At 36.3% G+C, this 25,747-nt stretch overlaps 2 protein-coding genes across 3 annotated transcripts in view; one reads left to right on the top strand and one right to left on the bottom strand.

The window, feature by feature from the left end:
* The window catches only part of LOC117928746 (SAC3 family protein A), a 32,268-nt gene extending 9,538 nt beyond the window's left edge, over positions 1–22,730 (top strand). The window contains exons 3-15 of one of the 2 annotated variants that reach the window (XM_034848748.1): positions 4,011–4,868; positions 6,184–6,621; positions 12,476–12,577; positions 13,056–13,088; positions 14,494–14,588; positions 15,477–15,663; positions 15,954–16,448; positions 16,539–16,679; positions 18,553–18,612; positions 19,703–19,833; positions 21,194–21,327; positions 21,446–21,681; positions 22,169–22,730. In XM_034848748.1, the coding sequence (XP_034704639.1) occupies positions 4,011–4,868; positions 6,184–6,621; positions 12,476–12,577; positions 13,056–13,088; positions 14,494–14,588; positions 15,477–15,663; positions 15,954–16,448; positions 16,539–16,679; positions 18,553–18,612; positions 19,703–19,833; positions 21,194–21,327; positions 21,446–21,681; positions 22,169–22,270 (3,012 nt within the window). In that variant the 3' untranslated portion in view covers positions 22,271–22,730. The remainder of the gene's footprint in view (positions 1–4,010; positions 4,869–6,183; positions 6,622–12,475; positions 12,578–13,055; positions 13,089–14,493; positions 14,589–15,476; positions 15,664–15,953; positions 16,449–16,538; positions 16,680–18,552; positions 18,613–19,702; positions 19,834–21,193; positions 21,328–21,445; positions 21,682–22,168) is intronic. The other variant, XM_034848749.1, reaches the window with a different exon arrangement.
* Positions 22,731–22,938: 208 nt separating this feature from the next.
* On the bottom strand, positions 22,939–23,765 carry LOC117927809. Its single transcript, XM_034847496.1, has one exon. It carries the CDS (start codon positions 23,673–23,675, stop codon positions 23,058–23,060), a length of 618 nt encoding a protein of 205 aa, XP_034703387.1. The 5' UTR covers positions 23,676–23,765; the 3' UTR covers positions 22,939–23,057.
* Between the last annotated feature and the right edge of the window lie 1,982 nt (positions 23,766–25,747).

Genomic DNA, 25,747 nt, shown 5'->3' with positions numbered 1-25,747 from the left:
ACAACACTATGGGCAGAATTAAGGTTAATGGGGAGTGGCTGATAGAGGAGCAGGAGGTGAGAGAAGGAGTTGTGAACTCGTTTCAGCAGGTGCTTTCTGAAGACATGGTATGGCAGGCGGATATTGGTAGCATCCAGGTGGATTGCATCAGCTAGCAAGAAGCAGAGAGTCTGGAAGTACCATTTTCAGAGGGTGAGATCCATTCGGCATTGATGGAGATGAATGGGGATAAAGCCCCAGGCCCGGATGGCTTTACTGTAGCCTTTTGGCAAAATGTATGGGAATTCACAAAAGAGGAGATCATGGAGATGTTTAAAGAGTTTTATGAACATAATGCTCTGTTAGGAGTCTCAACAACACCTTCTTGGTGTTGATCCCTAAGAAAAGCGGGGCGGAGGACCTGGGAGACTTTAGACCAATTAGCCTATTGGGGGGACTCTACAAACTTTTGGCTAAAGTCTTAGCTAATAGGCTCAAGAAGGTGATTGGTAAGGTGGTATCTGGCGCTCAGAATGCCTTTGTTATGGGAAGACAAATTCTGGATGCTTCCTTAATTGCTAATGAGGTGATAGATTCGTGGCAGAAGAGAAAGGAAAAGGGTATTATCTGCAAATTGGATATAGAAAAAGCGTATGACAGCATCAATTGGAAATTCTTAATGAAGGTCCTCCAAAAAATGGGCTTTGGGACCAAGTGGGTGGGATGGATGTGGAATTGTGTGTCTTCTGCTAAATTCTCTATTCTTGTTAATGGAGTGCCAGCTGGGTTTTTCCCTAGCACTAGAGGGCTTCGTCAAGGGGATCCTTTATCCCCTTACCTCTTTGTTATGGGAATGGAGATTCTGGACGTCCTTATCAGGAGAGCGGTGGAGGGGGGATATCTAACAGGGTGCAATATTCGGGGTGGTAGAAGATCTTCATTGAATATCTCTCATCTATTTTTTGCTGATGATACCATTGTGTTTTGTGAGGCGAGCAAAGAGCAAGTATCTCATTTAAGTTGGCTTCTCTTTTGGTTTGAAGCGGCCTCGGGACTTCGTATTAATCTAGCCAAAAGCGAAATCATCCCAGTTGGAGAAGTGGAGGAGATTCTTGAGTTGGCAGCTGAGTTAGGGTGCAGGGTGGGGTCTTTGCCCTCTCACTATTTGGGGCTCCCCTTAGGGGCCCCCAATAGGGCTTCTTCTATATGGGATGGAGTGGAGGAGAGGGTCAGGAGGAGACTTGCTCTTTGGAAAAGACAGTACATCTCCAAAGGGGGGAGGATCACTCTCATAAAAAGTACTTTGGCTAGTATGCCAATCTACCAACTGTCTATCTTCCGCATGCCCAAGGCCGTTGCTAAAAGAGTGGAGAAAACCCAAAGAGATTTCCTTTGGGGGGGTGGACACTTGGGAGGAAAAGTTCATCTAGTCAAATGGGATGTGGTCTGTTCAGAAAAACTCAATGGTGGGCTAGGGTTAAGGAGAATAGCCACATTGAATAGAGCTTTGCTGGGCAAGTGGATTTGGAGGTTTGCTTGTGAAAAGGATAACCTTTGGAAACAAGTAATCTCTACGAAATATGGGCAAGAGGAACATGGATGGAGGCCTAAGAAGGTCAATGGGGCGGCGGGAGTAGGGGTTTGGAAGGAGATTATGAAAGAATCAGATTGGTGTTGGGAGAATTTGGCTTTTATAGTTGGGAAGGGTTCCAAAATTAAATTTTGGAAAGACAGATGGTGCACTGATACTCCGTTGTCCCAATGTTTCAACAATCTTTTTGTTCTAGCTGCGCATAGAGATGCCACGATTGAGGAAATGTGGGATCAAGATTCGGGCCATGGAGAGTGGAATCTTGTTTTTGAGAGGGACTTTAATGACTGGGAGTTGGACATGGTTGGTGATTTGCTCAATACTTTGAGGGTCATAGGCCTGCATTGGGGGATGACTCTGTTAACTGGAGGCAAGGAAGGAATGGCTTTTTCAGGGTTATAGATGCTTATAGACTGTTGGATAAACCTAATGCCACAGTGTTTCCCGCAAAGAAAATATGGGTGGATAGGGTGCCAACTAAAGTCTGTTTTTTTGCTTGGGAGGCCACTTGGGAGAAGGTGCTCACTCTGGATAGACTTCAGATTAGAGGGGTGCAACTACCAAATTGTTGTTTTTTGTGTGGCTGTGAAGAAGAGAATGTAAATCATATTCTTTTACACTGTATAGTGACTAGAGTCCTTTGGGATATTATTTTTGGGTTGATAGATATCAAGTGGGTCCTACCAGAAACTGTAAAGGAGACTCTTATCTCCTGGAGGGGCTCATTTGTAGGGAAGAAAAGGAAAAAGATTTGGAAATCCATTCCGTTATGTATTTTTTGGACGGTTTGGAAGGAGAGGAATAGATTAGCTTTTAGGGGGGTGAGTTGAATATTCAGAGATTAAAGAATTCTTTTGTTTGTAACCTGTGGAATTGGGCCAAAGTGTATTTAGATGAGGAGTCTTACTCCCTTATAGGTTTCTTGGAGTGGATAGCTTCCACTTGAGGGGAGGTAGTTCTTTCTGGTCCTTTTCTTTTTTGGGCTGTAGCCAGCTTGTATACTCCCTGTATGCTTTGTGGCGATTAGCCTTTTTAATGAAATCCTTGCTTACTTATCAAAAAAAAAATAATGTTGAACAATTGGATCAAACAATTAAATCTCATTTTATGTTTATTATTTTGGAATAAGTTAAGAGTGTACATAGGGGACTATTTCTATGGTAGGCTTTGTAGATTGGTTGTGCTTCAAGTAGGGGGAGAGAGTTTATTTTTTGTTCGGTCTTTCCTTAGTTAGCCTTTTGGTGCCTATTGCATACATCATGTGTACTTTGGTGTGTCTCCTCTTGGGCGCCGCTTTTAATATGTTTTCTCTTATTGTCTATAAAAAGAAAAACTCTTTCAACGATTTTGACCTTTAAATTCTGGCCTTACTATTTATTAAAAAAGGTGGCCAAATTTATCCAATATGCATAGTTTGTAGGTGATTGTGTATTTGAGGTTTATTCTAAGTCCTTGTGCTTGACGAGGGGATTGGCATGAGGTTTTCTCTTGTTATCCAAAGAACAAAGAAAAGGGAAAAGGTTTTCGAACTATCCTCTTAAAATTTCCGAGATTATCTAGTATTCTTGAGGTTTGACTCAAGTAATAAGGGGTTGAGGTAGGGTTAGAGGAGGTTTGAGTTCTAGTAGGGACCAAATAAGGAAAAAATGTTTACCTATTAAGAAAAAAATCAGAGATTAATCAGTAACCCTTGCTTATGGCTATCTTTCTACAATTACTTCAAAACTGTTCATGCTTCTTCCCTCCATTTGTAGTGAATTCACATGCCTAATGCATGCCATTCCCTAGCATATATCAAAAGGCTGAATAAGCTTTTGGTGTGTGTTTTTGGAAGCATTAATTATGCCCAGGATCTGAGCATGAGTCAAATAATTGTATTTATGCAGATTGCTTATGACATAGTGATCAAAACATGTAGTTCACAGAACTTATTAGTACGTTTATATATAGTTGACAGTCAGTAGTAGCCTATTGCCATGTTTACATAGAGTCCTTCTTTACTTTAATTGGATTGCATGGGCATGATAACTTATATACTCTGTACAGCTCTAAGTTTAGATGGTTGAATATCTTGTTGCAGCTGACGCATTCCAGGAAGGTCAATCTATTTACCTGTTCAAACTATAACCTTGCGAATTTTAGCTTTTAATTCAGAATAGGGAGTGTTCTTCTTATTTAGTTCAAAGTTATTAACTCATATAGTTGCTTTTCATAAGTTGTAATTCGGTGTAGATTTATCTGGTGTGACTAACCATTCAAAAAGGTTCAGATAACCTGCTCCAAAAGGGCTTTGCAATGGTTGCTTTTAATTGCTTGAATATTTTTTTGGTCGCCTTTCCATTTTCATCTAAAGTTTTTTTGATTCTCGAATCATTTTCTTTGTTCAGCTATTGTTAAGTGGTAATATTAATTGACAAATTACCATAACTTTTTAAACCAGAAACGCCAGATTGTTGATGCAAGCCAAGGGCATGCATCTTCATATCATCCCTCCACAACGGTATCTGAAGCTGTGTCATGGAACATGCATAGAGCAGATAATCACTCCACAGAGAATGGGATGTTTTCAAATTCTAGCTACCATCATGTTCAGCAGACAGAGCCACACTTAAGGAATGCTCAAGATGGCTTGAATGCAGCATCCGCTGTCTATCCTCCACCAAGTTTAGGAGCAGCAAGTGTACCACAACAATATAATGGCTACACGACATACCCAAGTTCTAATGATCCATACAGTTATGGCAACACAGGATACCCAGGTTACTATAGTGGCTATCAGCAGCAATCAAACCATTCATATTCTCAGCCTGTAGGAGCAAATCAAAATACAGGTGCTCCTTATCAGCCCCTTTCCTCATTTCAGAATACAGGGTCTTATGCTGGGCCTGCAAGTTATCCAAGCACTTACTACAATCCTGGTGATTATCAGACATCTGGAGGACATTCAACCAGCGGTTACAGTAATCAGAGTAATTTGTGGAGTGAAGGAAACTATGCAAACTATACTCATCAATATGCAAACCACACTCATGACTCCAATGGTGCTTATAGTTCTAGTACTGCTGCTGCAACCTCATTACAGTATCAGCAGCATTATAAGCAATGGGCGGATTACTACAGTCAAACAGAAGTTAGCTGTGCTCCTGGGACGGAGAACATGTCTGTAACCAGTACATCTAACTTGGCATGTCCAATTCCTGGTGTTACTAGTGGCTATTCTACCTCAGCCAGCCATCCGCCACAACCTTCCATCTCATCTTGGGGTTCAGAGAATTCATCTGCATTGCCTTCAGTACAGGTTTGGAGTTCCCTTTCACACCCATTTTAGTTTGGGTTACTTGTCCTGATATGCCTATCAGGGAAAGAGAAGAAAAGAAACAAAAAGTTTCTTGTCCTTTTACATCCTTATAACACTCAAGTGATAAAATAGATTTTATCATATGAGAGGCCTCAAGATGAAATGTGAATAATACTAGAAACAACAGCACAGCAAATGATATATGCACAATAGAGCTTGCATGAAGCACACTTAAATAATGAATGGGAATGATATCATATGAGACTATACTGTGGATCACTGGGAACATTCATATGGACTTTATGCCAAGAAAGATATCTGAGTGAGTTATATAAGTTGTGCCCATAACTACCAACACCTGACTTGTGACTGAAGTTGCTAAAACTGGACTTGCCCAGATGGTTGAGCTGACTACTTGTCTAGTTCAGTTCATCATAGGATAGAAGGGGCTTGAAGTGCAATTAAAATCTTGGGGGAGGGTGAGGGGACATTTTTAATGTTGAACTGGAGTAATCTGGTGTGTTTCCTAGGTCAACAGGTGAGACATTTGCCTGGTAGGTCAGAATATTTAAGGAAATGCCTCTAAGATGAGTTGAAACCTTGACCTCAACCACATGTTTTGGAACTTCTACCTCTAATTTAAAATCAATTATCTGCCTTCAATTGTACTCATTAATTCTGATTAACTGATAACTATGGTTATGAGTCAAGTTATGCTCAGCTTGATGATATGCAGGACCTTTAGGCCTTGTTCAGCTGTTGGTGCTTATTTATGTAATTTGTAGATTAGAGACATTCTTATGGTTGGCATTTTTGATATGATTTACATAAATGGTAAAACATGTGAAATTTATAATATTTTGTCTCATCTTTTGCATACATTTTCCATTCATTTTCTACATGAACTCTTCAAATTTATTTTTCTTCGCACCTTTTTTTTTTGGTAGTTCGGTTGCCATTGCTTTGTGTACATGTATACTTTCTTGATACTAATACAATCTTTTTATTACCTAAAAAAAGAAGGAACTCTTTAAATTTATTTTCAAGTTCTCATAATGAGGCTGTAAGTAATGCTGCATTAGATCTTTGAAATCATTGTCCATATTATTTAGTTTTATGGCATATTAGACTGAATTATTCTTTTTGTGAGTGCCAGAAATGTTCCTCTTTCTAGGAAAGTTAAAAAAAAAATAAAAAAATCAACTTACTGGGTTTTTTTATTATTCTAAATTTTATTATCAGAATTTTGCAGGAACAATTAGAACTTTCCATCTGTATATTGAACTCAACTGTTTTTTTCTGGTTTTCTTGTCAGCCTGGTGCTGCAATCAGTGATACCCATGATGGTTATTGGAAACATGGAGCTCCAAGTTTCCAAAATCACCATGTTAGTACTGTACAACCAGACTTTCAAAAACATTTGGATACGAAACCTTCTTATGATAGCTTTCAGGATCAACAAAAAACTGCATGTCCTCAAGGATCCAATTTACAGTATCCCACTGCTCATAAGGTATCCCACAGCTACCAGTCACCATTGCAAACAATTGCATCTTTAGATACACGCCGAGTAAACAAACTTCAGATTCCAACAAACCCTAGAATTGCATCAAATTTGGCATTGGGTTTACCAAAAATTGATAAGGATAGCTCTGCCACTGGTGGCGCAGCAAAACCAGCCTATATCGGTGTTTCAGTTCCAAAGCCAAGCGACAAAGTGCTGTCTCATGATGGTGCTGATGCTATACTTAAGGTGAGAGTCATGGTATGGTATTCCTTAAAAGATTTGCTATTGAGAATTAAGGTGCAAATTTGGAAGTGTTTGTTTTGTTTAATTTGTTTATTTGCTGAAAAGAGTTGAATAGCCAAATACTGATATAGTTCTCTAAATTGTAATTTTTAGTCTGGAAGTGACAAACATATTGCTATAGGAGAACTGTTCAATCACAATGCAAAGTTGTCATATATAAATCATGTACTCTTACTGCAATTATTTATAGATGTATTATAGCCCATGTGATGCATCATACAAGATTGGCAATTGAAAGTCACTCTGTATGCAGAAGCTAAAATCTTTTTAATTAGTTCATAATCATAGAATGAATAATGTGTGCTTTCACATCTTGGGTCACTTGATTCTATATGTTACAAAATTTCAAAGATATTTAGTCATATCTTGGTATCATATCTCTACCTAGTTTGGATCAATATTTAGTCATATCTTGATATCAAATCTCTAGCCATTTTTTCTTATCCAAGATTTCGTTTTGGCATCTACTTCTTCAATTTTGCTCTTGTATGGATGCTAAGTTGGATTAGTGACAAAACATGAAAGGGTGGAGTGGGAAATGATTGCTTCTATGAGAATTGGGGGTTACCATGATGGGGACGGTTTTGGAAGAAAGTCTCTGAAATGGTCTGATCATGTGCAACAAAGAGTTTGATCACTGCACCTGTAAGGCAATTGGCATGATGTGGATAGATGAATCAATGAAACGCCAAAAAGGATGTAGTTGTGGTAGTTTATCTCATGATGGTCTTTGACTTAACATGCTTGTATCTAGATTATATTAGTGGGTCAGTTGATCCTCAATAGCTTCAGATGGAGAATAACAATTAACAAAGCTTGTGGGTTATAAACCATCTATACCATAAGTACAGATCAGCAAAGGATCTCTTGGAGATTAAAAATGCATCTGGTTATGATCCAGTCAGAATGAATAGAGAGGTGATTAAGGAAGGATTTTTCTATACAGCTTAGCCATCTTGGGTGGGGGTTTAGATGCAATTGGATGAAGACATTGACACTTGAAAAGAGTCCTTACAGAAAACTGAATTGAGATGCAACCTATTGATCTTCAATACTAACATGTTCTTTCTATCCTTACTGATTGCAACGTTAGAAATGCTTGACATGAAAGACTCCACCAACTCTATCTCCCAGTTTTGAGACCTTGGAAATCATTGGCTTTAATGCCTTTTTTTTTTCTCTTCAAGCATGAAGCACGAGTAATTGTCTACATCAGCTTCTTTATTTGGGTCAATATTGAACAAATTCGGAAAAGGATTCTCTGGAAGGATTTTCCTCGATCAGATGTGAAACAAAAGCTTGGTTGGAAGTCCATCTTCTATATAGATAATAATTAAAAATATAAAAACCGTCTTGTCCTCTTTTGATAGCTTTCCAAAGTCTCAATTGGCAGACTCTAGAACCCCAGTGACTCCCATCCCCACCTAGAGATCTAATTACTTTATTATCATGAATCCCTTTCCTACATAACTACAAAGAACTTGCATTTCCATGTTTGTTTTGTTTGTATTTGTTTCCTAGGTTTGTGTTGGTGCTTCATAAGTTCTAGTTTAATGTTTTGCACCATCTGAAAAATTTCCCATGTGTCATCATTATTTTTTGTTCAAATGTTGGGAGTTCCTTTAAATGCATTTACATTACAAGCACTAGTGAACTATATGATCCCGCTGGCTTACTAATTTAGGGCTTTGATTAGGAGTATTTGGTGGATGAAGTGTATATAAGCTCACAATTGGACAGTGTATTTGTTAGGCAAGAGTTCCACTTAACTAAATATGTGTTGATTTTTGTGGATGTCCAATTTTCTGCGCTCCTTATGGACCCATGCTTCCATGAAATGTATTTTAGTGCAACGTGTTGAACCACCTATAGTGCATCCACGCTTGTACAAAATTATTGTTCATTCACTCAGTTCTATGTGTCTTGCTTTGACACTTAGAGCTTGACATCAATGTACTTTGCTTTAAGTTGGAAGCCAAGATTGGCGCTAATGTTGACCTACTTATCGAATGCTCTTTTATGGTGGATGCAAAGGGAGTGGACTTATCACCACTATTGGCATGATACTTGTTTAGTGATGTACCACTCATTCTTTCCACATATGAAGAAGAAGAATGGGTCAACCCCTTTTAGTTCGTGCAGGTAACTCCTTAGAGCCCTCATAGGGATGGTGTTAACTTGACTCTTGTAGGGGTGGCATCAACTTAGGCCCCCTCACAAGGGTGCATCGGCTAGCTCTGCCTTTTAAGGTTGCCATTGACTTGACTATGACCCCACACAAGGTGGTATTGATAGCCACCTGACTTTTTACATTAGTATCATCCCATCCACTTATTACATGGGGGTTGCTTCCACTTTTTACATTTGTATCATCCCATCCACTATTACATGGGGGGTGCTTCCTATAAGTTTGTACCACTCTATGACCTATCAACTTAGTCTCCAGGCTCCTTTGGAGAAGTCACACTTAGGATGTAGTACCCTAATGTTGTTACACTTGTTCAAGTTGAGAGCAGGTCTTAGGAGTCCTAAAATGGACTTGGTGTACCTTGATGGTTAGCTTGTTTCATCAAGTTTTTGGGATAGGTTAAGAGTTTTGGTTTGGCGAATGGAGTTAGGCTTGTTGAGGTGAACAAACTATACGTGTATTAATGCTGCTTCAACTAGATTGAGAGGAGGGAGACATGTCACCATTGAGTGACTGCCAACATTAAATGCCACATGTCATTGCAAGCATGGGGATGTCACTACTTGGTACAATGATTGATTGGTGCAAGTTTATGGAGGTCTTCCACTATGATAGGGTTTAGCCTTGGTTCTCTATTAAAACACCTAAAAATTCTTTTTTTTTTAGGAACAACATTAATAACAATTTGGGAAGGCTTAGGATTAGGGTCTCGTCTCTTAATAAAGCCTTGCTTGAAAAGGGAGTTCCTTTGGAGACAGGTTACAGTGGGGAAGTTTGGGGACGAACCTGGAGGTTGGTGCTCTCTTGTTGGCAAAAAGGGTTATGATGTTGGCTTGTGGAAGGCGCTAAGAGGAGGTTGGGAAGCCTTTAAAGCTAGAACAATTTTTATAGTTGGCAATAGAAGGAGGACAAAATTTTGGCTTGATGTTTTGTATGAGGATGCTCCTTTAAAGGATTCTTTTCCATTTCTCTTCTCTTTTGCTTCTAATAAAAAGGCTTGGGTGGTGAGCACTTGAGAGGTCATTAGTGGACAAGGTGTGTGGAACATGGGATTTACGAGGTAGTTTTAGGAGTGGGAGCTACATACTGTTAAGGGGTTACTTAGAAGGCTTCATGTGCTTGGCAAGAGCAGTGAGGATGACAATTTAGTTGATTTGGAAGAGTATCAAGAGTGGGAAGTTCTCAGAGAAATCTTTCTACTCTTCCTTAGGGTTGGACAAAGGTATTTCTTTCCCCTCAAAGCTAGTGTGGGGCTCTTTGGCGCCTTTAAAGGTGGGTTATTTTTGCTTGGCCATGGTTTGGGAAAGGTTCTCGACCTTGGATCAACTTAAGAAAGAGGATGGGTGTTAGCTAACCATTGTTGTTTATGTATGAATTCAGAAGAATCAACTAATCACTTGCTAATCCATTATGGAAAGGCAAAAGGTCTTTGCCATTTGTTATTTTCTCTCTTTGGATGTTCTTGGGTCCTCTTTTTTTTTGTGAAAGATTTGCTTAAGGGATGGTATGCGAGTTTTATTAGCTAAAATAGAAAAAAGATTTGGAGGACAACCTCTCTTCGCTTGTTTTGAATTCTTTGGCAAGAGAGGAATCAAAGATACTTTGATGGAATTCAACGCTCGGATCGAGCACTAAAGGACTCTCTTATTTATATCCTTTTCCAGTGGACTCGCCAACATATTCAAGAGGGCCTTGATTCCTTTTTAAATTTTATCAACTAGTTGTGTATTAGTTAGTGAGAGGGTGTTTTGTATACTCTTTTAAGGTGTTTCTGTTTTTTGGCTCCCTTTGTATATCTCTTGTGTACTTGGGGTGTGCCCCCGCTTTTTGTTTGGTGTCTTTGGTATATTCTTGGTTGCCTATCAAAAAAGAAAAAAAAAAAAGAAAAAGAAAAAAAGAAGCCAACCATAACAACATTTTAAGTTATCTATACCAAACATTCTTCTTACGACTAGATACAGTCTCTTGGTCCTTGTGGAAAGGAAAAAGGAATTTCACATTCTTCCTTTTGGGAAGGGAGGATTAGGAAAATCCTATTTTGCAGCTTTCTCCAAACCTTTGGGAAAAACATGAAAAAAAGAGAGACTCAAATGGTACTATACCTCCATCACCCCAAAATGAAGGAGGTGATCTCGTAGTTCTTGGTCAATGAAGATGCATTGTTAGGTGCTCCATGTTATTTTCCCATTGAGGCTGAACCTAAACCTATGCTCGTGAGATAGTTGTCCATACATCAATAAGGGATGTATGGATTCTTGAGAAGAGAGGAGTCATGGTGGTCGACTTGGGGTAATTTAGTCCTTGGGTCTCTATAAAGAGCTCATCTCCTAGGGTCCTCTCCTAAGTGTTCTTTGCTGCTCTATCCCCATTTGGGACCACAGCACTCACTATCTTCAGATCTTCTTGTTCCATCACTTTTTCCCAATCCCAAGCATTCTCCTTGTAGTCTGCTCGACTCCCCTCTTAAGCCTTCCACCTCACCATCCATGTGGCTCACGTCCTCTCCTACTAGGAATCCTACAACAATTTTGAAGTAGAATCTTTTTTTGCTAATTCTTTCTGATGATAATGACATTGTTCTACAACCTTATATATATTTGAATGAATACAAGTATATATTTACATGAATGTTATAAAAAGGGATTGGAAAATTAATTAAAAGATTGACTGGTGGAACAGTTAAAACTGTTCAACCAACTGGGTAGCGTGTCAGTTGAAATAAAGAGTGTAAAAAAGCGATAGAATAAAAAAAATTGAAAAATAAATTAATTTAAGGAAATAAATCCATGAAAAACTGAGATTTAAACTATCTAATGTTTTTAACATATATTACAGGAGACCACCACCTCTCAGAATCATGCCTCCAAAGACCTGGAAATCCTCCTAGTTGATGGTCTGGACAATTTAACTGCTGGTCCCTGTTTCTTAAACACTTTTTCATATCTTAATCTGTTCATCTATACAAGTTAGTTATAGATTTGGGTTGATCCATATCAGTCTAAACTTTTAAGTCCGTTGTAAATGAAGGTCCTCTTCCTTTATTCAGTTTTTTGGATTGGTTGGGTTCTAGATGAGGGCTGGTGATTTTTGTATCTCCTCTTCTTTTGTTTGTGCCTTATGGCGCCTCTTGTATACACCCTGTATGCTTTTGGGTCAGCCTTAAGGTGCCCCTTTTCTAATATATTTCTTTCTCTGTGCTTCTACTTATCAAAAAAAATATCAGTCTAAACTTTTAGCTTTACTTATCATTTCACACTTTTAACTTTTAGCCATAATCTAGTTCGTGTCAAAAACACGTGCAAAGCTGGCTTGTATCTTTTGTTTAGTCACTTGTTTTGATTCTGAACTTCATTTATTGCCTTTTTGAAATGTAAGCAGGCCAGGTTCCTTAATACTTTCTGTTAAAGATTTGCTCTTAATATAATTTGTCATTTATATTGCCTGTCATATTGTTGTGCTATGCTATGCGCATTTTATTATATTGCTCTTTTGCCTATTTATAGAAAAGAAATATTGTCATGCCTAAGTTGCACTAGTTCAGTTCTTTGTGTGTTTGAGGATTCATGATATTTGATTTTAGAGAAGTTGTTTTACCTTTTTTGCCTGTAGCCTGGAATGTTCCCTCCGTCTCTACGTGGTTATGTGGAAAGGGCCTTGGCTCGTTGCAAAGGTGAAACGCAAATGGCAGCTTGTCAAACTGTCCTGAAGGAAGTAAGCTACTTAGTTTAAAAGGCAATTCTTCTGAAGAATTATTTGCTTTTAAATGCAATATCTTACATGTTTATTGCTGGCTCACTCTTTCTGTGATAAAAATGAAACTTGGAAATATATAACTACTTCTGTATTAATAGATTGGATGGCATCACTTTTTAACATGTGGTTTCTCTAGAAGTTAGCCTTGCACCACAGTTACTTTCAATATAGTTTGTTTGTATAAGTTGCATAGATATGGTGATATGGCATAAAATATTGGAGCATTTACCAGTTATTAGTTAGCACTAAACATGAGTTAGTTCCTCCTGTTCTCTGATAATGGTGAAAAGTTGTAAACAAGTAACAACTCTGAACTGTTAGACTGGTTCAGATCATAATGCTTTGTGTTTTTCATACTAGTCCTTCAAATGAAAGAAATGTGATGGTCTTTTTTTTTTTCTTTATTTCTTTTAATATCTCTACTTTGGAGTTTCAGGTTCCATCTCAAGCTAGGAATGTAAATTGTACAGTGAGTGACAAGTACTGTTTAATAGTTGCATGCATACCATCCGCTCTTATTTATCAGAATTGAAAGCATGAAAGTACTTGGAATTCCATTATGCCTAGGTTTGACTGAAATTACACTATTAGTTTCGTACTATTTTCATGTCTACATGTTATGCTAAGTCACATGGAAGTGCATATAAAATGTGTTAGGCTAACATAGCTGTTAGAATATGAGCACATAATGTATGCTGGGCTTACCTTGCCTCACGTGTGACCTCATGCTTGCATGTGGAGAGACAAATTGGTAGCAGTTAAGAATTACAGATAAATAGATGAGGGGATAAACAGTAGAACAAATTTTATATTGAAACCTCTAATTAACCAAATTTCTGATATCATATTACACTACCAACTTTCCTAGAAACTTAAATAGTTAGGATATGGGCCAGATTGTACACCAGGCTAGCAAAACCATTGTTAACCTCTTTTAGATGACTTACTGCAGTATTTTTTTTCTTTTTTTATAGGTAAGATGACTTTCTGCGGTATTGAGATTGCATAAAACATTTGCTAAGACTAAAAATGATTGTCCTTATGTATTGAAGTTCCAGTCAAAATTACAGGTCTTGGACAAACCTACTTATTTTAATTCATAAATGATTTCCATTTCTTTCTCATAAATAAGACATCCATACAAGAAAAAGGAAAAAAATATTGTCATAATTGTATCATCAGTACCTCTATCACCACTACCATGGTACATCCTCCTCCATCACTGGTTTAGTTTCCAAGCGTTTTGGGTTGGCTTCTGGTTTGCCTTTCAATTCTATTTAGAGCATGTGTCCCCTTTGGCCATCTGGTGGCCCTTGTCAGTCTGTTAGTATGAATGAGATGTAGTCTGACTGTTGCAGCACATGACCAAATTAGCACTCTAGTAGTATGATAAACTTTGACCTTTATGCTGTTGAGATTGTATCTGTGGAAGATTGTTTGATTCAACAGTTTGACTACTTAGTTTGATCTCTGTTGAGTTTTATTGACATGATGATCAGATGCTTGTAATAATATTTGGTTGTAGTTTTTAAGCAATCAATTTGACTCAAAAGCTTAAGCAGTTAAGTAATTGACAAATAATATATATTAGGTTGACTTGGATTAAAGTCCTAACATTCCACCTCATGGTCAGACTTCTTTTAGCTTGCTTGTGAACTCAATAAATTGAGAAAATAAATAAGTGGTTAGTTTGAATTCATAACCTCCTAAAAACTAAAATGTTTGATACCATGTTAAACTACCACTTTAACCTAGAAGCTTAAGTTGGTATGTATTGGACCAACAATGTGTATCAAGTCAACTCATACTAAAGTTCTAGAAGTAGTATTTGGTGTGAAGTTTATTATTATTTATTTCAAGTTAAATGTCTTCAGGTAATTACTAAGGCAACTGCTGATGGTACACTCTACACAAGAGATTGGGACATTGAGCCTCTTTTCCCACTGCCAGATGCAGATGCTGTCAATAAGTATTCGCTCACTAAATCTTATCTTTTGATTTTTATTTTCATTTGATATGCCTATCTCTGCCGTGACTGTTTTGTGATTGTGTTACATCTTGCCAACTTCTTTACTGTTTCTTTTTTTGGTGTTGGAAGTTTTGGATTTTGCAACTGTTCTAATTTAATTGGTAAAATATTTGATATCTGCATCTAGTTGGATATTTTTCCAGATTAGTTTCAAAAAGTATCATGGTGAAAGTTTCTCCTATCTGGTTCAATGTAAAACCATATGCCTTGCATTAAATTATGTTCACATTTCATAATAACATGCTCCTGGAAGGAAGAGCTCTGAATTCTGTCCCAAGATTCATCCAGAATCTTGAACACTGAACACATCCAAGTCTTCAAATTTAGATTATAGAGTGCATGTTGGTTTTTTATTTTGGTGTTGGTTTTTATTTTATTCCTTCAATTTATTATTTATACTGATTGTTTAGATGTTATAAGGCCATGGAAATCCCAGTTTTTGCTGCAATTGCATTTTGTTGTACAAGTATGTACAGTTTGGTGTATATCAGAATATGGAATTGTTTAGACAAAAATTGTTAACCTTACTGTTTTGAGGTAAGGTCTTTAAGGGGATTGGAATATCATCTGAACCCAATCTGATCCGGTAACCTGATGGATATAGCAAAAAGAGTTGGTATTGGAATCCATTTGTTAGGGAAATCCAGTTTGATCCCATTAAAATTTAATTTTGTTAAATTGCTAAAAGGATTTTATTTCTGTATTACATATAATAATGTAGAACATATCTTATTATAATGGTATATTGATGGAAAGATTTAGATCCTAGTACTAGAATCCAGTGTGTCATCCAGGAACAATGTCTCTAACCTTTTGGTTGATCTGCAGCAATATAGAGAGTTCAATCTCTGTTTCTTTGCCAAAACCAAAAAGAAGTCCAAGTAGACGATCCAAAAGTAGGTGGGAGCCTGTAGCTGACGAGAAATTGATTGAAAAATCAGCATCCATCAATCATGAGACAGTTAAATATGGTGGTTGGGTTTCTTTCAATGAAAGAACTGAAAGGGATAAAAAGGTATTCCTTTTCTCCTCTCTTTTTCTGGTATTATTACTGCAGAATGGTACCTGTCAAAAAATAAAAAAATAATAATTACAGCAGAATGGCAGGTGATGAGCCTATACCCTTTGCCTTTCTCTTTGTCCATTTTTTTATTTTTTATTTTTTATTTTTTTATTTTGGGGATGGTGTTCAATAAGGGTGGCTATGACCTTGTCCTTATTTCTCTGTGTTATTACTGCATTGAATGTTGAGAAGTACTTGTCTCTTTAATCAATTTATTAAATCTATCTCATTTTAAAATGCAGTTTCCAAGTGGAAAACCTGATATCAAGGAGGATGGTTTGAGTAGTACAAAATTTCCTCTAATAGAACAGAGAACTGCAAGTAAAAGTGCTCAGCGGCCAGTTAAGAGACAACGTTTTGGTGATGTTTTGAATTCTGCTGAGAATGGTGATGCATCTAGTGATAGTGATAAGGAACAGAGTTTGACGGCATATTATTCTTCTGCAATAACCCTTGCAAATTCACCAGAGGAGAGAAAGAGAAGGGAAAATCGCTCTAAACGTTTTGAAAAAGGACATGGCCATCGGGCAGAAACTAATCACTTTAGGCCCAAAAATTTTGGAGCTGGAAGTTTGTACACTAGGAGGGCCAGTGCTTTGGTTCTAAGCAAAAATTTTGAAGAGGGTGGCAGCAGAGCTGTTGAAGATATTGACTGGGATGCCCTTACTGTTAAGGGAACTTGCCAGGAAATCGAAAAACGTTATCTGCGCCTTACTTCTGCCCCTGATCCCTCTACTGTGATTATCTCTTTCTCATTCCCTCTCTTTAAAGCATTCCATTTTCATGCTTAATATTCCTAATTTCTTTGACACTTACATTACTTGCAGGTAAGACCAGAAGAAGTATTGGAAAAGGCTCTGCTTATGGTTCAGAATTCTCACAAGAACTACCTTTATAAATGTGATCAATTGAAATCGATTCGCCAAGATCTTACTGTGCAACGGATACACAATGAGCTAACAGTTAAGGTATATATCATTCTTGATATTGCTATATGTTATTCTCTGATGGTCATGTAATGATCCTCCTCCTCATCAATTGATGATGTACAAATGAGGATGTTGAAGAAAATGTCAGTGGTTCTATTTTACAAACATATATATTGGTAAAAAAAAAAAAAAAACTAAAAAATATGAAAAATTTGGAAGAAATGATAAAACAATCAATAATGCACATAGTAGATTAGTATATTTTTTTTTTAATCAGAAACTGAATGGATCTTTTCTATTTAAAAGATCAAGAGGGACTGGACATTTCCGCAATGTACAAATTTAGATCAATACAAGGGAATGGTATCCTTTACACAAACCCTTATAGTTAAACAAATGAGGGAAATTACAAAAAATAAAACAACATTTGAAATAAACATTATATAGACACAAGGAGGCACATAATTTCCAAAAATGATACCAAGTGTTTTGCTCCTATTTTAGTTAACCCATCTGCCACCTGATTAACTAAGTGAGGAACCCATCGAATGGAGCATCCCGACTTTGTAAGGATATATAAAAAAAAGAAAAAAAGAATGAAATATGTATAATCAAATTATTGTTATGTGTTAATGCTTAGCATTAATATTTAGTAATAAGTTTATTTGACTAGCGCAAAATTTAATTGTAATTATTAAAGTCCAAAGAAAGGAAACAATGAAATCAAAAGAAAGGAATATTCCACAAGGAATACATATGTTCTTTGCATTAAAATTAGTGTGTGATGAAAAATAATGATTAATTGTTACTTAGCAAAATCTTTTGTTTTTTTAGCATTAATTTTTAGTGGTAAATTTATTAAATCAATGTATTATTTAATTTAACCATTGGAGTAAAAAGGGTAAAGAATAATAAAGAAAATATAAGGGAGTTAACAACAAAGAGAATAAAGTTAAGTGAAATTTTAATTGTAAAAAATATTAAAATTAATAGGAATGGTTATAAAAATAAGGAAAAATGTTAAGTACCATTTTGGGGCTTTTTGTTCTTTTAGCATTTTCTTGAAGGAGGGTGTATAGGTTTGTATATCTTGAGCCGCCTTCTTGGTGTCTCTTTTTTTAATAGAATCTCTTTTACCTATCAAAAAAATTTAAATAAGAAAAAAGTTAGGTGTTAATAGAAATAAATGCAGGAAATAAATTTTATTAGATTTTTTTAGAAGGGAAATAAATTTAAAAGCAGACTAACTGAAATTTGTTAATAAGGAATAATGGAAGAGTGCATATGATTTAATATGGATGGAAATTAATTGAGAATATATGTAATAATAGATTTTCAAAAAAAAATAAATTATTTATTTAACATTATAACGCAAAATTTTGTGATAAGGCCAAAACTTTGTGATAATGCCAAAGTTTTGCACCAAAATTTTTGCCAAAATGTTCCTTGATTTTTATTTTTATTTTTTTGCGGTTTTTGGCCAAAAATTCCCATAACTGTTTGATTACAAAATTAGCCTTGAACCCATTGGACACTAAAAAATCACCAAACAATTGGGTATATCTCACGATATATTTTTGTGATTTATTGCTGACTTTTTGACAATTTTTTGATGAATCTTTTTTACCCCTTGTTATTGTTTTGGCTGCATGATTCATCCAAGATTTCACTGATATCTCAGCCAAAATTGTTGATATTTTCATCCTATAGCATACACTTCAGTGTATTTTTTTTCTTGTCACAATACATTAGTTTTTCACTCTATAAGATTTCAGCATAACTCCAGAAGATCTATTATCTGCCTTACTGAACAGCTCACCTTTTTATGCTATTTTCCTTTAAGGAATCATGTTAAATGTGCTGGTGGAATTTTCTCTTGATAATTTTGATGTTTTTAATGCTTTTGTTTCAGGTTTATGAAACTCATGCTCGATTAGCTATTGAAGTTGGGGACCTGCCTGAGTATAATCAGGTCTGTAGCCTAATTGGTTTGGTTGAAAATGATTTCTTTTGTTTGAACTTTCCATCTGCCATGGTTTATACTCTGCCACTATAAATTTAATCCACTGCTTCTGTGGACATCACTGTCTTCTTCCTAAGGCATATATTCATTTGGAAGTAGTGAGTGAAATCATTTTTGTTGTATTATTAAAGCCAGGACAAAGTGGCTGCATTTTAATCGGCAATTCTCATAATACACATATCTCCAATAGTTAGCACAGTTAATATCTTTAGCATTTATTTCCCTTCTTTTACTCAATAGACAATTCAGATATAGTTTTGATTGGAAAATCTTAATTACAAGTTAAACAATGCTTTAAAAGCCAAAGGCTTCAATAGTGACTGAGGATATACAAGCATCACATGCTCGTGTTTCACATTAAAAAAATTATTTCTAAAAGAAAAATACTGGAAGATTTAAGTGGAGTAATGAAGTTATGTATCTAAAGTAAGTATCAAAAAAGGAAACAAAACTATATCTAGAAGCACTGTAACAATTCTACATTTAGATCTGGTATTTGTCTTTGTATAGTTACTTGAGGATTGAAGATGCAATCTAAAAGGGTGGGTTTTGAAAATCTGAGATGGTTTATTTATTTTGTTAAAAAAGAGTTAATTGAGTTGGCACCAAAGCTAATTCTCTTCTTCATATTTTTGGTATCTATGCATGCTCTATCTGTGATGTAGTAGCAATATTTAGCATTTTATGTTTTGAAATATCCAAAAATGTGAATTCATAATAAATAGAAGCATTGCAGTGCTTTGAAATGGCTATGGAAACCTCCTTTCTTAATCCTTATTTGCTTGGTCAAGGGGTCACTAACTTGTAATTCTTATATTGTTAGATTGAATGGGCAGGGCTTGAAGGTGGCTTTTTGCCTATCACTTTCAGTTTTTCACTTTTTCTGTAGTTCTACTACTGTTAATGCCCCTTGTATATTTCCATGTGCTAGGTTTTTTGTTCCTCTTTTGCTTAGTGCCTTTTATAGGTATCTATTATTTGCCGATTAAAATAACAATTAGATGTGTTGGCTGACTATCTTATTCTTTGTGGTCTACAGTGCCAATCACAGTTGAAAACCCTTTATGCAGAAGGAATTGAGGGATGTGATATGGAATTTGCTGCTTACAACCTGCTTTGTGCCATCTTGCACTCTAGTAATAACAGAGATCTGTTGTCATCAATGTCAAGGTCAGTTGCATTGCCGACAAATGTCTATGCTTTGTTTGCATGCCTTTCTGAATTGGCTTGTTATGTCACTCCTGCTTATGAAGTTGTAGTGTGATGGTGGTGCACAGCAAGGTTCTTTCCTATTGGTTTAGGGTCAGAAAGAGCCAAAGGAATATACTTGTCAAAGATTTTCTTAAGTATCTACCAGTCTTGGATATAGGAATCTGAGAAGTTTAGATGGTGTTAAATTTTCATGGTATGTTCGTTGGATTTATTTTTGGACCGAGACTGAATTTTAGTGCTTTCTTTCTTGTCTCATTGTTCCCATTTTAAACTTAGAGCTTCCATAAATTGGTTCTGTTTCATGGTTGAACCAAAATTGAAGGTCAAAAGCTAGCAATTTTCTCATTCAGATGACTTCCCTCCAACCTGGAAATTGTTGGTTGATTGTTAGAAATTCAATAAATTACATTCTCCTAAGAAGATAATCGATGCATTTTAATGTACAAAATTATGAGTTTTGGACGTATTGGGAAAAATCCATGAGGCATATTTTTGACTGGATATCATTATTGACTGGATAGTTTTTCTCAATCCTATTAAAGGGTTGAACTTGTTTGAAGCAAGATGGCTGGGTAATCAGCACCTCCATTAAAATGTGCAGAGCTCATTTACTGACACTGAAAAGGGCTTCTAATTGAATAATTTTGCTGGTTTTCTCTAGTAAAAGCCTAGTGCACATTGGGTGAGACCCTTATGGGTTTTTTATTCAGTTATTTAGAATTTTAAGAATGCTAATTTGTTTAAATAAATGTGGCCATTATCTTGTGAACATACTGTTTCTCATGGTCTCAAATGAAATCAAAATCCTAAAATGATAAACATGAAAATGTGAATTCCTGTAATATTGTCAGTGTTTCAGGATCTTTATTGGGAATCATGGTGATATGAAATTTAGGGACAAGGAAGTTGAGGAAGAAGAAAGAAGGGGAAATAATTAATAAAACTCACTTTTTTTCTTGTTCTGGACCAACTGTTCCTGGAATGACTGCAGAAATGCGACGTGTGAATGCTGGTGATATCACCATTATAATTGGGTTGAAGTCTTTCAGTTTTAGTGACCTCCAAATGCAGTTTGAGTTCAACCATTTCGCTTAAACCCCTCATTCCAGAAAATAATTTGTCTGTTGTGGAACTGCTTGTATAATTGCCATAGGGTTATTATAATAATTTCATTCTCACACATTTAGTTTCTAAATTTACTTATGATGGGCTTATGAAGTCACTGAATCTTTCATTTGGAAGAAATGTGTTTCTTTCTATTCTTTTCCATATTTCACCTTGAATACTGAAATGGAATGCCGTTGGATTGAATTTTCAGATTATCAGATGAAGCTAGAAAGGATGAAGTTGTAAAACACGCTCTTGCTGTTCGGGCAGCTGTCACATCAGGAAACTATGTCCTGTTTTTCAGATTATACAAAACAGCTCCTAATTTAAACACCTGCCTAATGGGTATATATATATATATTGGGATTATCTCCATCTTTCAGAAAAATTATATAATCCAATTATGCATTACTAAACATTACCAAACGGATAAGTTGATATATATCTTTTCATCTTTCTTCAGATCTTTGTGTTGAAAAGATGCGGTATGAGGCTGTAAGATGCATGTCTCGTTCATATCGCCCCACAGTGCCTGTTTCATATATTGCTCAGGTTCTGGGCTTCACCAGTGCCTCCCCTACCAGTGAGGGGAGTGACTTGAAGGAGGTAGATAAATCAGAGGAGTGCGTAGAATGGTTGAAGGCGCATGGTGCTTGCCTTATCACAGATAACACTGGAGAGATGCAGCTTGATGCAAAGGTATGTTAAATCTCACCATCCTGGCTTTCATTGAATCTACTTTCTATTCCAGGGCTGGGCAGTCATAGAGGCTAAAACAATAATGCACTTAAACAGTCGATTACTTATCCCAATGTTGGAAAACATTTGTACCAAATAACATTTTCAATCCAAACACCTAGTAGAATTTTGGCATTTATGACTGTCAAGTGGAGTTGGGATAGCGTTCTGTATTTGGCTTTAGCTGGAAGTTGAAGCTGAAGCAGAAGTCATGATTTTGAAAGGGCAATACTGGCATTTCAAAAGTGTTACTAAACATGAAAAAACTTCTTGCATAAGCCAACATAGAGCTTCTACAAAATAGCATAATTTTCTTAAGTTTTTTGAATAAAATTAGTCGAGCAAGCATAGAAGTTCTTATTGAGAGTAAAAACTGTGATTGTAGCTATGATTATTGTTTAGAACCATTTCTGTTCTCCGCGACTAATGGGGTATGCTTGATACGCAGGCTTCCTCTTCCAGTCTGTACAGACCAGAACCAGAAGACGCCGTAGCCCATGGAGACACTAGCCTCGCTGTTAACGATTTTCTGACACGGGCATCCTCATAACAAAGTCGATCGCGCCCCAACGTGTATATGATTTGCATTGGTAAGAAAGTAGTGGGAAATTTTTGCCGCCCTCAAGTGAACTAATCTGTACACAAAAGGGGAATCAACAATCAAGCGTTCCCTTTTATCAGCATGGTGGAAAATGCAGAAGAAGGTTGAGCTTGAGCATGTGGCGTCTGGCTGTAAGACTAATAGGGAAGAGTACGATGAGCGGGGAATGTGAAACGAAAAAGAGGACGCATATTGAGATCTCCTTCCCCCTCTTTTGTCTTGGACAGTGAAGGCTGTTTACTGCTACTGGCCCTTTTAGTAAAATATGTTTGATTAGATTTCTTTGCTTTTCAGCAGAGTCATTTCATTCTTTCTAATTGAACACACCTTGTGGTAATACTTAGAACCAATAAGAAGTATATATAGAGATATATAACCTGTATGATTTATCAAATGCAAGTTTTCCTCATCTCCTCTCGCTTATTTTCTAGACATCTGTCTAAAAACTTCTATATCCTGGATTTATTTTTTATTTTTTATTTTTTTCCGGTTTAGGTTGTTTTTTTTATTTTTTATTTTATACAAATTTAATTATTTTTTATAAAATAATGTTGATTTTTAATATTTAAAATAAAGGATTATTTTATTTTAACTTTGAAATATTTCAATGAAAAGGAGAGAGAAAAAACACATGATGCTTTCCACATGATAAAGAATTACAATAAAATTGCTAATACAAGATTGCAAATCTTAGAACCCTAATTAATTAGTGTTTTATGTCTTAGGAAATTCAGAATTATTTCTTGGCAGGTGAAGATTCAGGCCAAATGCTAACACTCTCCTTCTCATACTTGACGTACAAAGCGGAAACAGCGGCCACAAAGTACACCTGTATGAATATGATCGCCGGTGAGTGGTACCTTATCACGCTCTGACCCGTAGCCAGCTCCACCGACAGTAGCGCTCCTAGTCCCAAGATCGCGATGCGACCGTTCACTCTCTCCGAGTACGGGCTGAATCCGAAATCTACCTTCAGACCTCCGGATACCGGCTCTTTCAGAGGCACCGGCGGCAGGAAGACTCCGGGGCCAGAGCTGGAAGAGGATTTCTTTGATTTCCGGCCCTTCCGGACATCCGCCTTCTTTCCGCTGCCCGAGCGGTACCGGAGCCGGACCTCCGCGAGGCGGCTGTCGAAGGCGTCGGGTTCAGAAGGTTGTGATGAGGTGGATGATTCGTCGGCGTTAGTGCTAGGTTCAGTGTCGGGGTTGGAATCGGAGTCGGAGTCGGTGGCTTTGACGGAGAAGGAGAGGAGGGGTTTGGGAGAGAGGAGCGCGTGGGGTTTGGAGGAGGAGGAAGCGAATGGGGTAGAGAAGGGCTTCGGGAGTTGCAGAGATGAGGAAGGTACCATTGCCATTCTTCTCCTTCTTTCTTTCTTTCTTCTTCTCTTCCTTTGGATAAGAAGCTCTCTGTCTCTCAAATTTTATTTTTATTTCTATTTTTGGAAAATCCTTCTTTCTCGGCCTTTCATTTTTTACATGTCCTTTAGGTCTTATTAACATGGAAGTTCAATTAATGCTGACCTCTTCAGCTAAACCAAGCTTAAAGAGTTTCATCTGGAAGTCTATCCGATTCACATTGAACCTCTTCCTCCAAAGTTTATTTTGGGCATATCTGAACTCACACGTAAAGTCCACTCCCAAGATGGGCCTAGCCCAAAGAAATTTTATATTCTGTTTATTTCAAAGTTTATTTTGAGCTTAGCTGAACTCACACGCAAAGTCCACTTCCAAGATCTCTTGGGCCTAGCCCAATCCAACATAAAATGATGGTTGGAAATTTTAAATTTTATGCTTTACGTCTAAGCTGTAGTTTAAAAATCACAAACTCAGCATGCTGGACGAGCCCAATTTGGGCCGCTTGGTCTAACCCATGGTGGATGGACTTACGTAGTCATTTTTAATCTTCAAGTTGGATTTGGATTTACTTCTTTGAATTTGGGTTGCGTTTGAGCAAAAAGGTTTGGAGAACTTGAATTCAACTCAAACCTAATTTAATATATATATATATATATATATATATATATATATATATATATATATATATTTTGTGTTTGAATAATTTATCAAAAAAAAAAAATTGTATAAAAATCTTTTTGTTTCCCCAAAACTTTTGACTCCTCAATTTTTATAGTATCACAGTTTACTTTTATACATATTCTTTTCTCATTTTGACTTATTTAGAGTGCTATTTAAACTGCTTAAATAAAAGTATTTTTTTCTCGAAATGTTTTTGAAAGATACGAGAATCATTTATCAAATTTTTTTTTTAAAAGTACTATAAATGATTTTTCAAAATTTTAAAACCTTTTTACAATTTTTTTAAATACTTAATTTTTTTTCAAAAATAATTTTTATATTAGAAGTTTTTTCTAAAACCACGCCATTTACATCATTTTGCGGCCATTAGTGACTATTTTTCTCTTAATAATCATGCTTCTTTGGTGGCTAATATAGACATGATGAAATATGTTGAGTATTCGAGTGATCCATCAAATTGGTTATAGTTAAAATAATATAGATGACAAGGATTAAGTCTTCATGTTGGGATGTTAGGTAAGATTAGACCCACCTAGACAAGGACATGGGCAAACTTCAAATATACCTTTTTCCATTTCAAACCCTAAAAACCTAAGTTGGGAAAGTAAAATTAAATTCAATGGAGATATTCTTAGTTTTTCTTTTTTTTTTTTAATTTTTTTTTTAGACCATTCACACCCTTTATCATGGTGTAAAGGCATGGATGACTAATAAACGACAAAGAAAGTTAGTGTTTAAGGCCTCTAGAAATCTAAGTTGATATTATATTAAACTAGGTAGTGTCAAAAACTTAAAGTAGTGTGATGTGTATTGTCAAGCTTTCTTGCCTATACATGATTCAATTTTGCCTGAAAAGTCTGAATGGAAACATGCAAATAATGTGGGGTGGGCCGTGGGTGAGGTCTCTTCCACTCCAAGCGATTTGGATGAGACTTTTCATATCAATTAAGGGTTGTCATGGGGAAGGTGCCTGTAGGTATGACTCTTCCTCTGCCCTTTTGGCCTTTTTCTATTGCCTTTTCATATGGAAACCATAGGGAAAAATGAAAAGAAAGAAGGGTAGAGAAAAAAAAATTTGCCCTCTCTATAAAAATTTCTTAGATGTTTTTAATTTGTTTCTCTTATAACAAAAATGAATAATTTGAATTTATGTAAATTTATCAATATTTTTCATTATATTTGCTGTGTCAATGAAAGCTTTAATGCAAACAATATTAAATAAATAACATAAAGATTAAACAATCAACATAATGATACACGGAGTTTTAACATGGTTTGACCAACTATATTTATATTCACGAATATACAAATGACACAATTATCGGATTCCTGAAACATTCTATGTTTTTCACTACTTACATCTATCTCCTTCTCGTGACCTACAATATTT

This window comes from Vitis riparia, chromosome 13, assembly GCF_004353265.1.
Source record: "Vitis riparia cultivar Riparia Gloire de Montpellier isolate 1030 chromosome 13, EGFV_Vit.rip_1.0, whole genome shotgun sequence".
Classification (NCBI taxonomy): Eukaryota; Viridiplantae; Streptophyta; class Magnoliopsida; order Vitales; family Vitaceae; genus Vitis; species Vitis riparia.
The sequence above is the reverse complement of the archived record's forward strand: the minus strand, read 5'-3'. Positions and strand labels throughout refer to the sequence as shown.

Bases quoted from the DNA above. Each gene is read 5' to 3' on its own strand.
- LOC117927809 (XM_034847496.1), bottom strand. From the start codon at position 23,675: ATGGCAATGGTACCTTCCTCATCTCTGCAACTCCCGAAGCCCTTCTCT.